Raw genomic sequence first — 12926 nt, 5'->3', positions numbered from 1 at the left:
GGTCTGACGGACATCTGACGGAATGTCTATTCCGACGATTACCATGACTGACCAAACACAGCCATTAAAACATTTTTATTCCACTGTTTTGTTAGTGTTCCCGTCACTTGCGGGTCCATCGGCAAAACAGGTGTCCATCGGTGCTGACAGACTGCCCACCTCTGAGATGAAGGATATTTCTATTCATTGCAAATAGAAAATGAATTTGATGCATGGCTTAAACGCGTCGTGATGGAATGAATTTAAACTACAAAGTCCTGATACCTCTGTATTTCTTTAGTTAACTTTGGACTAAATAGTATTTGCACGTTTCAGGTTTGGAGACACCTCCCTCCAGGAACTCATCAACATGGAGAGTTTGACGAGGCTCAATTCTTACTATGAGCAGTTTAAAGAAGTCCTTCCTGAGGACTGTAAGAGTTCAGTCATTTCTTTGAAGAAACTTCACCAGTTCCTAGTAATGGTGATCCCAATAAAATGTCCTGCAACCCACAGGTCTCCCGAGGTCTCGTTCTCAGACCTGCCTTCCTGAGCTGCTCAGGTTTTTGGGGAAGAATGTCGAGGCAAGAAAAAACAAAAACGTGGACATCCTGTGGCAGGCAGCTGAGGTGAACTTTTTGTTCTCAGGATAGATGACTGTCAGAAGTGAAATTCAACTCGAGTACTTTGGTGAAACTAAAGGGAGAACAGCGTTTCACCTCATGTGTCTTGTGGGAGTTTGAGTGCGGAATACTGCAAACGTTGCTGCTGTTTTCGCACCGTTTCACAAAGAGTTACGGCTTCTTCCTCCTTGCAAAAAAAGATACTTTCGCACCCCTGTGGCGTGACTGACTGGTCAATGCCTTTTGTGGTGGCCAACCACACTGCATTTGGCAGCACAAACAGGAGTGAGGCAAGCAAACAAACAAACAGAACGACTACAAACAAAAAATGCAAATATAAAAAAAAAAAAAATCACAAAAACTGAATGGAAGCAAACAAAACAAATCAAAGGCAAAAAAACACCTATAGTAATACAGCTGCAACAAAAACTGCAGACACAGTCAATGAAAAATGCAGCAAAAATAAAGATGCAATCACAAAAACCACACTGTACCGATGTGAACTTACCAAAATAATGCAAAAAAAATGCACCAAGATTCGAAAAAAATTACAGCTGCAGCTGTATTGTGCTGCAGGTTGACACCACACTATGGAAGTGATAGATATTGACCAGTCAGTCACACCACAGGCTTGCAAAGTTTTAAATATTTATTAACAGGGTTGGCCAAGTTACTTCAAAACTGTAATGCATTATTTATTACTTATTACTGTCGTTCCAAAGTAATTAGTTACATTATATTACTGTATTTGAAATTTAAGGTACAGTATTACATTACTATTGCATTATTTTTACATTACTCTCACCAATATAGCTGGAAATATGGATTTGGCATTCTAATTGTAGCTCATTACGCTCATTACACATCCAGTGGAATGACCTTAAACTAATCTTAAGTAAACACATGCTCAAAATTATCCCAAAATCAATTTTTATTGCTTTCTTGGACTTGTAGATGATGCCCAGATCGCTGGAAATGTGAAATAAAAATGTACAAATAAAGGACCTAAACAAAGTTCTCTGCATACCAACAATACACCAGCGCCATCTCAAGGCAACCAAATTAACTGCATTCATGTTATCAAATGCTTCAAGGAATATTATAAATTTAAAGTATTTATTTTGGGACATATATTAGAATGCACCGTAACGTGCGTTACTCTCATTTGTACAGAGTAAAATATTCTAGTTTTACGTGTGTAATGCCTTACACTACCTCATTCCAGCAAAAAGTAATGCATTACTCCCAGCACTGTTTATTAATATACTGTATATATTTTGCTTCATTTTTTTTTTCATGTTTACACCTTGGGTTGTATTTCGTTTTTGTTTTTGTTTGATTGTTCGTTTACCTCATTTCTATTTAGCGTTCTGCCGTTTGCAGCGCGTTTGCCTAATTTATGTCTTATTTTGCCGCCAACTTATACACTGTTGGGAGTCCCCACATCATAGGCAAAGTATGATTTAAAAAAACAAGAAGAAAACATGCAGATATCATATTCAATTATTTTATTTTCGCTTCAGATAAATACAGAGCAACAGATACAAACAGGCATTGAGTTAGGTGTGACGGAGGGTAAGTGTCGAGTTGTAGTCATCACTGCTGTTGGTGGTCATAAAGAGAGAATTGTGTGCTATCTGTACCCGTTGCTGTATCAGTGGTCCTGATGAGGTATCAGACTTTCAGGATCATTACATCTAATTGTCAGTCTTCCTTGCTAATATCAGATTTGTCGGCGGCTGAATGGCGTTCGTTTCACAAGCTGCAAAAGCGCCAAGGACCGGACGGCCATGTCCGTCACCCTGGAGCAATGCCTGATCCTGCAGCACGAGCATGGCATGGCGCCGCAGGTTTTCACTCAGGCGCTCGATTGTATGCGCAGGTAAGACTTTCTTCTGTCACTACTGTTGAGCTTCACTGTTTGGGATCTAACTTGGGTTGCTTTTTTACCTTTTTTTTTTTAAGATTTACATATCATTTTGCCCAGCACCACCCCTTAATTGTCAGTGAAGAGTGTGGAATCACCTATGTAGATTCCGACAAGCAAATAATGAATGTGTAAAGTGTAATCAAAATTTGTACCTTCCTGGATATGTTTTTGCATCTATTTGTGAATGTTTGTTTCCCCAAATGTCACGTTAGTTTGTGCTTTCATATCCATATTTTGGGATAGTATGCAAGCTAAAACTTTTGATAAGCCTCATGCCTGTTTGTGTTTAAAATCCAACTGTTAAACGTTGTGATGTGTAGCACGAGTTCACGATTGTGTACATGCTAGTCGGCGAAAGGTGTTTATACTTTGCTGATTATTTTTCACTTGGAGTTGTTATAGATTACAGTAAAGAAATCAAACCAGGTCAATCCCCGTTCACAACGTCGCCGCCGTCTTGAGACATTATCGGCAATCACAAGCGCTTTTTAAAGGCGTGGGTTCGCCGTACTCAAAAAGGAAGATGTTCCTACTGGAAATACAATGTATATGTCTTAATCTTGTAATCGGCACGTCTGTTTAGCTCTCACCCCCGTGCTTTTTCACGAGCCTTTTCCAGATTTCCTCATCAGCTGACAAGCATGAAGAAAATATCTTCCTCATTTGAACTTGAGCCTATAACACACTCTTCCCAAGATGTTTAGAGAATCTAAGCAAAGAATCTTAGCAACACAGTTTATTAACATTTACTAATATTCATCTTTTTCTGAACTTTCTCTTATTTTCTCTCTCCTCTTTGCCCACTTCCTCTTTCATATCCGTTTGACTGTCACGTTTTGAGCCACTTCATGAATATTCGTGTTATTTTTCTGGCATTGTTGCCTGTCATTGCATCCCCTCTCTGTATGTGCACACTGAACGTTTTGTTTTGTTTTGTTTTGGCCCTCCTTTCCTCCCCTTCACTTCTTGCTCCTTCCACCACTCCTGCTTCTTCCGTCACTTCTCCTGCACATTTTCGTCATTCACGCCTCCTTACCCTTCCTGCCCCCTTCACTTCAGCATTGGGACAAGGGAGGGTGTGATCCAGAAGAACCTGAGCGGTTTACTGCCGGTGCGTGAGTTCCGCCTGGACCCCAGCCTCCTGTACACGCTGCCCCTGCTGGCCCTCAGTCCCAACCTTCTGGTGGCTTGGATATTCCTCAGCTTGACTTTTATCTTGGCAAGACTCCGCTGCAGCTGAGTGGCTGGGAATCTCTTATTCAGTGATACCCTGTCCAATTATTTTCTGTACACAATACTCACCACAAGGGCAGGAGGCTGATGTGGTTCTGGACCTGTTCAATTGTCCTGCACTAACGCTGCTGCATGCACAACCGATGCCTCATCAACAGAAACATGATCCTGCTTCCTGTCAAACTTACAGAGCATTAATACACAACATCCTAGTTATTTATTGTGAAATGGTGGTCACGTGGTCATGCTACCAACAGTTTTCTGTGCCCACAATGGTTTTGAGAAGCACTTTGGATGATTGGCAGCATACAGAAAATGATGTCAAGTGACCTTAATGGTTCATTGTGTAGCACATATTTTGTGCTGGCGGCCTGATGCAAGACTGACCAATCCTGGCAAGTAAGCCACATTGAAACCGCAGAAATATAAGCTTTAGGCATTTAAGTAGCTACTTGGCTTGTCTTCGAGCACTTTTATATATTATCGTCAAGGTTTACATTGATGTGGGTAGGATGTATTTTATGGAAATACATGTTTGACGCATTACTTTCTGTTGTTTTAGATAAACCCACCTTAAATTATTTGTACTTATAATGACGACCGAATCAAGCCATTAGCTCTACCAACTGAGGGGCGAATGTTTGCGAGTGTCGTCTAAGGTAGCAGCTCTTCATTTTGTCCGGGTTTGTTCAAGGTCGCCAACGTTTGCCAATTTTTTGCCAAGGGTTGCTAAGAGGTTGGCCAATGTTTGCGAATAGTTTTATTATTTTTTAAATGAAATGTGCTCAAAATTGCACATTTCCTTGAGACGAGAGCAATACAGGCAAACGTCTGGTGACCACTTGTGACATTTTGGCGACCTCTTGTGATATTTTTGTGAATGTTGGCGACACTGAACAGAACCTGATGAAATTTAAAGAAAGAGCCGCTGCGTTCGACAGCAACATCCCCTCAGTGGGATGGTAGTTTAAAAAACTAAAAACATGTGGTATTTAGACCACGCAAAAACCGAGGGGAAAAAAAAGTTATCCAGCAATACGTTGCTCCACTGCTTTTGTAACCTGTTCGATGTCACAACTAAGGAATCTGATCGCTGGGCTGATTGTGTTTCCTTAATTTGGACATTTGATTCTTAGGGTTTTTGTTGTTGGGGTTTTTTTCCCTATCCAACAGAAACATGAAAATCTTTAAAATAAATTAAAAGTCTATGTTTAAAAAGATAGGACTCAAAATGAAAAAAAACAGCTGGCTTTTTTAGATGTAAGACAAATAACATTTAGCAAACGAAACTGGATTTGAATAATGACCTTAATAACCTTTTAACGGGGATTTAAGTTTTGAATATTAGGCACAAAACACATTACAAGACTAATATTAGGATCCGACATAGCAGATTTACTTAGTTTTCGTCAGTCATCTGTGCTTGAGCTGACGTGCAATTGCAATTTTGATGTGACTATGCTCCAGGTGAAACAGTGTTGAATGCCATGAATGAATGAATCTTTATTTCAAATATGATAATGAAAACCCTGCAATGTACACTGCTCACAGACTCCTGGTTGGGAGTAAGCAATTGACTGAATAAAATCCAAATCTGGTCGATTGCTTTCGCTGCATGTCGAGGGAGGCTTAAGTTCTAGTTTGCAGCCATGTTGTTTGTCCAAGTGGTGTCATCGATTGGTCAATTTAATTCTGACAAGACAGAAAGAAGAATGGAGCTTCCCCCAACAACACATCCAAATAATAAGACTCTGAGGAAAACCGACATTGATGGTATCCTTGTAAAAGTTCAGCTTGGCCTTTGGTCTCTTTTGCTGGAGATTGAGCAAATGGTCGTTTCATTTATTTTAGCCAATGGAAATTCTAACCCGCAAACCCTAACTATGAGTCAAAGTTTAAACCTCTATATCATGGTGCTGCCTTTATTTCATCCCACTATAGTTTTTTGTTTTTTGTTTATTGCCTTGACTCATGAATGAATATGTGTGCAAATGAAAATAATTTGTATTCAGCAAGACCTTTAATATTTTATTTTATTATTTCTGACAGCCTGAGTGACTCTTGTTTTACATATACTCGCTTGTTCTGAACTACCTCTGGGAGACTGTTTTTTGGGGGGAGATCACATGTGTAAGGATGACGGAAGTGCTCACCCTTATTTCACTTAAAAGGCCACCAAACACTTTTTTTTTAAGTGTCATTGTTGATGAAGTACTTGTGCTGTTGTACAGGAATTGTATTTAAATGCTTTTATTGAAACATACAGAATATGAAATGTATACATAGTATACAGACATCTAAGATCTATAGATGGATTATGTCGCTTATGCAATAAAGACCTATGTACCATTGCTCCATTACAGGGTGTTTTGCATGTTTGTATTTGTCGCAGCTGATAATTTAATTACTTCTCATGATCTAATCACAATTGTGGTAGATGCAATTTCAAACTGAGATATTTTCCTATTTATTTCTGGAGTTGTCAATCATGGAAGGCACTGGAATCAATTTATTCTGGTCATTTCTTCTTCTGGTTTTGGCTGTCGAAACGTCAAATTTTGCTTGTTGCACAAAAAGTACTTTGGACTGGATTGACAGCATTTTCCTGAGCCTCTTACATTTGCTCAGATAAGCTTTTCACAATCCAGTCTGTGATAATATCTTGCTGCGTTCAAAGTCTTGCTTTTTCTCACATTTTTTGGATCCCCAGACCTAAAGCAGCTGGAAAACCCTTTTGTTCAAACAGAGAAAAGGCTTTTATTTCCTGCCAACGTGGTAATTGTTGAGGATTCCTTTTGGCTCACATTCAGTGGAAGGTTTATTTGTCACTCTTGATGTGTTTCTTGTTTTACTAGCGAGGGCTGCAGACGCGAAAACACTGTGAAGAACGCGGGCTCCAGAAAGTACGCCTTCAACGGTCTGCAACTCAAAGCCTTCCCAAGACACTACCGGCCCCCGGACGGCACCTACGGAAAGGTGGAAACCTGAGGGAGTCCATTGCCTTCAGGGTAAAAAATGATGACGTTATCACACGGTCACAATTTCAAATAAGTCACCTGTTCCCAACAATGCTGGACGTTACTGCTGTACAGTGCCTTTTTCATAAAAGCCATCATGGACTACATAGTATGTACGGTGATTGTTTTTTTGTTTGTTTGTTTTTTAATGCACACAACCAAATGCATATGATTGCACAGTTGTCTTACAATTGAAATAATCTGCCACTCCTGGTCACACAAAAAGTCCTTCAGCCCAGAATCAGTGCGGTTGCAATCGGAAAGCAGAAGGGCTGTAATATTTAGGCTGAATTATTTATATTTTGTCAGAGGTATGCTGTCGTGTTAATTTATATCACTAGTTTACAATGTAGTTGTTAGTTTACTTGTTTACTGGTTTACTTGTAAGTATCTTCAATACATTTAGATCTGTTGAAAGAAAAACAATTAGACACGTCCATACATTTTCATTTGCAATGGTCGTAATTTGTAAATGGAATTTTGAAGAGACGCATCTATCATAGCCACAAGGATGAGCGCTTGCGTCATTTGGGTTACTTCAACGAACGTCAATTAAACGCCTGTTGAAATGATTGCATTATGTAAGGATTCTGTTGACGTACACAATTTAAATGTATGTACGATTTTACAAAGTTCTCATTTTTGTTTGATTAATAAAAGCTATTTTATCTTATGGTACACTTCAATAGTCAACATAAATGAGTAGCACCTATTTGAAACGTGCGCTTTTAGTTCATGGTGAACACTAGAACAATTTCCAAATGGTTTGATGACTGAATCGGGTAGACTTTTTTTTTTTCATTAAAAATTGGGCTTTATTTGTTGTCAAACAGTATCAGCGTTTTGTTCTATGTTTAACAGGGTAACAAGGATTTTAACCGACTAGATACCTTCAGGAAGGCTTTGAGAGACGTGCCTAGAGCGTCTTTAAATTATAACGTATCTTTCAAATTAAATGATCTGGCGCTTAAATAAATTGTATGTCCGCCTTTGTTTTTGTTTGTTTGTTTGTTTTTAAGGTTTATACATTGTAATGCTAATGACAACAAATTTCTTTTTGGATCTTCTTTAATTGAATCTAAATTCTGGTTAGAAATGGGTTTCATAAAATCAATTTGTCAAATGTGATTCTTTTTATACCCGTATGATGTCGCTGTTAATTTAAAATCATGAGTATTGCGTCACGACGAATCATCCTTCCGGTTGACATTTTGAAGTCAGGACACGCCCACAAAGACGCAGTATTTAATAAACCCTAACGGAGTCATGAACAAGCGGTTATTAGTATTCAAACTGTTCTCATTCTTCCCTCTGTTAAAATGGGTTTGACTACTTAGAGCTATGACGCAATTCCTTTCCAATTCAATGGATGAAAACACATTACACAATATTGGGTAACGTGAGGAATATTTGAGGCTTCTTTTATATATCTCTGTCTATTTATGAAATTCAGGAACTTTTAATTTAATTGACTTATTGACTTGAACTGTCACACATGACGTCGACTCCCACCACTTCACCTCAACTTTAATCGGGTAGTGGTTCTAAACGGGCGTACGAGTACCCCTGGGGGTACTTGAAGGAACTTAAAATACAAGTAATTAATTGTTTCAGGAAAATTTAAGTTCATAAAATAAATTTTACGTTCAGTAGGTTGTTCAATTTCATAATTGTAAAAAGCCGAATTCCTCCCCATACTAGAATGTTTCGACCCAAATTGTAAAGTCAAGTTCATGATTTATTTCTGTGAACACATCTCTACTTTACAAAAAGAGGGCACTTTAAGTTAAATAGTTTTTCTGTGAACAAATATTTACTTATAAAAATTTCTTTTTGAGAACAGGTCTGACACTTTGTGTTGAATTTTTGTGGGGACAAATATTTATTAATCATTAAGATAATGATTTATTTTTGTGAACATATCTCTGCTGCAATCCTAAACGGGATGCTTTATGTTTATCATTTGGATGATAAGTTAATGATTTATTGTTGTGTAAAGATTTCTTCTGTAAGCCCAAAAGAGGACACTTTATGTTTAATATTTTTCCGTGGACAAATATTTGTTTATAAGTCTTTATTATTTGAGACGAGGTCCGACACAATATATTGATTATTTTTTGTGGAAAAATATGCATTACTAATTACGTTACTTCTTTTTTATATGATCCAAAAGACGACACTTCAGGCAGGTTGATTGTTTTTTTGTGGAGCAATACAAATGAAGTTTAAAAGGGTCCACAGTTTAATCAATCAGACAGCGGTACATCACTAAAAAAAAGATTGAGGACGACTGCTCTAGAGCACATTAATAACAACCGCACGTGCAAGTGTGTGTGTGTGTGTGTGTGTGTGTGCGTGTGTGCGCGCGTGCGTGTGTGTATGTCTGTGTATTTGTATTTTGTTTATTTTGATTATTTTATCTATTAATATTAGAACAAAATAAAATTGGAAAATATCACTCAAAACTCTGTGTATGTGCAAATAGCAAAACCAGAGAAACTGATCATTTTGTGTGCTGCCTTAGATTTTTCTCGTATGAACTGAAACATTTTCAACTTATCTCACAGTAAAAAGTGCTGTGAGTGAGCGTCATGTTGTGAGTTTTCGCCAATGAGATTTCTTGACTGTACCAATATTTACTCAACTCTGAAAAATTTGCAAAATAAGATGCACCTTATATAATGGAATTTCTGATGGTGTATTAAAAGAAATACAGCATGTTGGTTTGATTAGACATGGATTTACAAAAGAATGAATTGCGGTATCATTAAAGGCGTAGAAGTCACATGGTAACCTGAACAAATTTTCTTAATGCATTCACATCAGTATAAAAAAGTGTCACCAGCAGATTCTTCACAGAGAGTGACTCACAGACGCCTGGCCAACATGCACGCCTTTTTATCCACCTACCAACTCTTCTGCATCATCCCCATCTTGGCCGTCCTTCTCCTTGCCTTGGGTACACTTATTTCCCAATGGCGCCGCAGCTCCCCAGTGGATGGTCATGGCTCCGCCATCCTTATAACGGGCTGCGACAGCGGCTTTGGATACGAGCTCGCTCGATGCTTGGACCACGAGGGTTTTGTGGTCTTCGCCGGTTGTTTGTTCCCACAGGGACCGGGTGCCCAGACCCTGGCCAGAGGGAGCTCTGCTAATCTGAAAATCCTCAAACTGGACGTTACCAGTGACGAGGACGTGCGGCAGGCGAAAGCCATTGTCGAGAACAACCTGCCGGAGAAAGGTGAAAGCGGAAATCATGATTGCCGTGATTTCTGGAAATTGTGATGATTGATTGAATCTTGAAAAGGAGCATGCCAAAGAGCGGCTCATCATCATCATTTTGACCGAAAGATGAAAGTCTCTCCTTGTCCGCAGGCCTGTGGGCAGTGGTGAACAACGCCGGCATCTCAGACTGGGCTGAGATAGAGTGGAGCACAATTGAAGACTTCCGCCACATGGTGGACGTGAACCTCTTTGGCTGCATCAGGACGACTGTGGCCTTCCTGCCTCTGGTGCGTGCCGCAAAAGGTAAAGGCCGAGCCGAACTTTGACATTTCTGTCGCACTCATGCCTCACGGCATTGTTGCCCGTTAACCGTCGGCCCCGGCTGCCTGCCGCAGGCCGAATGGTTTTTGTGTCGAGCATCTTCTCTTTCTTCAACTGCCTGAACATGGGGTGCTACAGCGTGTCCAAGCGAGGACTGGAAGCATTTGCTGACTGCTTACGAGTGGAAATGGACAGCTTTGGTGTCAAGGTAATTTGTCAAAATAAAACCGCAACAAAAGCGTGCAACCTTAAGGGAAGAATAATGTATGGGAAAGTCAGCGCATTTCCACAGAGGTTGTCTTTGTTGGCTTATTCAATTTGTGAATTGAAATTTGTTTTCCATTTCCCTCTGCGGCGTCTTTGTGGTAAATGACAACCCGAATGGACTACGAGAGGGAACTTTAAGTTAGTTCAAGCCTTCCAGACAAATTTACCTCGGAGATCATTTTAACCTTGAAGTTTGTTTTCCCTCTCAGGTTAGCATCATTCAGCCGGGGAACTTCGGTCAAGCCACTAACATTGTGAAGATGAAGACGCTATCCGATATTTGGATAAAGTTCGACGATGAACGCAAGCAAACCTTCAACAGGGACTACATAGAGTTGGCTATCAACTACTTTGTCTCGACATGCAAGATGGGCTTCACCAATGCAGATAAGGTCATCAATGCCATGCTGCACGCGCTTACAGCCCCCCGCCCAAAACGTAGATACATGATCGTCTCAGCCGCGGATCGGGTATTTTTCCAACTTTACCCTTTCCTCCCCACCGCGCTCACTGATTCTGTGTTTTCTCTCAGCTCTATGTATGCTAAAAGAAAAGAAATGCTGTATGCGAAGTAGGGAAAGACTTTTTCTTTCTTTTCTTTTCTTTTTTTAATTCTACAATCACCGTAAAATGGCAAAATCTGGGGGGAATGTAAATGACGTGTACTTTTAAGTAATCCCCTTCATTCGTGTTAGAAAGCCTTAATAGCAGTCGTCTCAAGACTCGCTGAGATGTGCTTGAGGGGATGTGCTTTGACAAAATGGTTTTTGGCATCGAATGCAAGAAAACATAAAAGCCCTAAAATCTCAAGGACAATGTCCAAGAGTGTTCTTTCTTTTATTTCTACGATCTTCTGATGTACTGAGGGTCAGCTGTGTTCACTTTCCAAAGAATGGTCATGGTGGTCTTGAACAAGACAATATACTGTTTGGGGCATTCTTGAAAATTCTGCTTGTGTGTTGTCTGTGAATTCTGTTTGTGAATTTTATGAAAACAAAAACCATAAAAAGTGGTACTTTTTTCTTGCGGTTAGGGGTGACTGGTGTCGGCCTTTTGTACTATAGACCTGTATCATTTGTGCATTCATGTTTTATCGTTCTGTGTTCAGTATTTCTATGACAAAAAAGAGCTGTCCTGAAATCAGTTTGACACTCTTGTCTTTGTCGTGCATTTAATTTGGGGGATCTAATAAACTTGATGGAAATACTTTGGTCCTTGTTGAGCTTCAATTTTATTTTTACATACAATTCTGACATCCCTGACAAATACCCTACACCGGTGCTTCTCAAAGTGGGTTACGCCTCAGGACAGGGGGTGGGGGGGGTTGTCTCCAATTGCTTGGGAATGGGGCGATGAAATCAACAAAGCTAAATTGGCATTTTATTTTCTAATGTTGTTTTTGACTAAATAATTGGCAGCAACCGGTTTGGGGTAAATTGACCCGGTTTGTTATAAGGAGGCGTGTAATTTGCCGTTTTTACTTTCCAAACTTCAGTATAGCTGAAAAATAAAATAAAATATACTTGTTGTCAAATAAAATGTGTTGGTGAATAAAATGTGCACTTATGTTTTTCTTAAATGATTTTTTTGCTTGTTTTGTTTCCGCAAAATTTGAGAACTCCTGTCCTAAACACTCTTCAATGAGGGGGGTCAACCATGACCCGAAATGCAATGAATGTGTTTTATGCTCTAAACTTGAAGAAATGTCTCTCATTTTGGTTTAAAATTATTTTTATTGCATTTTGGTCAACAAAAACAATAACTTATGCTTGGCATGTTGACCTCTTACTTTTAAATTAACATTTTATCACAAAACAGTGTTGTCTTGGGATTCTTTACTGGCCAGAGTAGTAATCTGCGCCCAACTGGCAACATTCACACCAAACAGTCCAAGAAACAGTTCATACCGAGGGACAGCAGACCAGGTAGCCTATATTCAAATTGGACTGATGACATGAGGCAAAGCGGGGGGGGGCATCTGCTCTGACAACAGTCAGCAGGTGTGGCTGCGTGTTCTTTTCGGGGGCTTGCATCGAGGAGTGCTTGCCGAAGGACACAAAGACGCTTAGCTAAAGGCGGGCGCCAACGGAAGCTTCCGCCTAGCCAAGCAATTTCCGCGTCCCCCTGCATGCGCGTTGAGATGCGTAGCTTCATAAGTCTGCTTCAGTCGGACGTGGGCCTGCTGCACTTGCTGCGTGATCCGTGTGTTCCAATGCCAATTCGCTTCAACAACGAAAAGTAGAGAGAGGGCTAAGTCGCCGTCGGAGGCGTTTGCCGACCCCCCCGGCTGGCTTTTACGCTTCTCCCAGTATGTGGTTCACGACTAAATGC

The 12926-nt window shown here is 39.9% G+C and overlaps 2 protein-coding genes across 9 annotated transcripts in view; both read left to right on the top strand.

Annotated features, from left to right (window-relative positions):
- The window catches only part of inpp4ab (inositol polyphosphate-4-phosphatase type I Ab), a 29139-nt gene extending 21679 nt beyond the window's left edge, over nucleotides 1-7460 (top strand). For 5 of the 8 annotated variants that reach the window (XM_088405466.1, XM_088405457.1, XM_088405496.1 and 2 more), the window contains 4 exons: nucleotides 316-413; nucleotides 496-608; nucleotides 2330-2484; nucleotides 3592-6127. In XM_088405466.1, coding sequence (XP_088261592.1) covers nucleotides 316-413; nucleotides 496-608; nucleotides 2330-2484; nucleotides 3592-3772 — 547 coding nt within the window. In that variant the 3' untranslated portion in view covers nucleotides 3773-6127. Of the gene's footprint in view, nucleotides 1-315; nucleotides 414-495; nucleotides 609-2329; nucleotides 2485-3591; nucleotides 6128-6620 lie in introns of those variants that run through there. The other 3 variants (XM_088405504.1, XM_088405512.1, XM_088405485.1) reach the window with 1 other exon arrangement.
- A 137-nt stretch (nucleotides 7461-7597) lies between these two features.
- Nucleotides 7598-11868, top strand: LOC148428111 (D-beta-hydroxybutyrate dehydrogenase, mitochondrial-like). The gene is made up of 4 exons (XM_088405525.1): nucleotides 7598-10023; nucleotides 10158-10310; nucleotides 10403-10536; nucleotides 10805-11868. Exons 1-4 carry the CDS (start codon nucleotides 9594-9596, stop codon nucleotides 11168-11170), a joined length of 1083 nt encoding a protein of 360 aa, XP_088261651.1. The 5' UTR covers nucleotides 7598-9593; the 3' UTR covers nucleotides 11171-11868.
- Nucleotides 11869-12926: the final 1058 nt, after the last annotated feature.

Source organism: Hippichthys cyanospilos, chromosome 2, assembly GCF_059441005.1.
Source record: "Hippichthys cyanospilos isolate Australia breed blue-spotted pipefish chromosome 2, RoL_Hcya_1.0, whole genome shotgun sequence".
In the NCBI taxonomy this organism is placed as follows: Eukaryota; Metazoa; Chordata; class Actinopteri; order Syngnathiformes; family Syngnathidae; genus Hippichthys; species Hippichthys cyanospilos.
This window is presented reverse-complemented; position numbering and strand designations above follow the sequence as displayed.

Bases quoted from the DNA above. Each gene is read 5' to 3' on its own strand.
- LOC148428111 (XM_088405525.1), top strand. From the start codon at position 9,594: ATGCATTCACATCAGTATAAAAAAGTGTCACCAGCAGATTCTTCACAG. The intron at 10,311-10,402 runs GTAAAGGCCGAG...TGCCTGCCGCAG, and splicing joins TCTGGTGCGTGCCGCAAAAG to GCCGAATGGTTTTTGTGTCG. The intron at 10,537-10,804 runs GTAATTTGTCAA...TTTCCCTCTCAG, and splicing joins TGGACAGCTTTGGTGTCAAG to GTTAGCATCATTCAGCCGGG.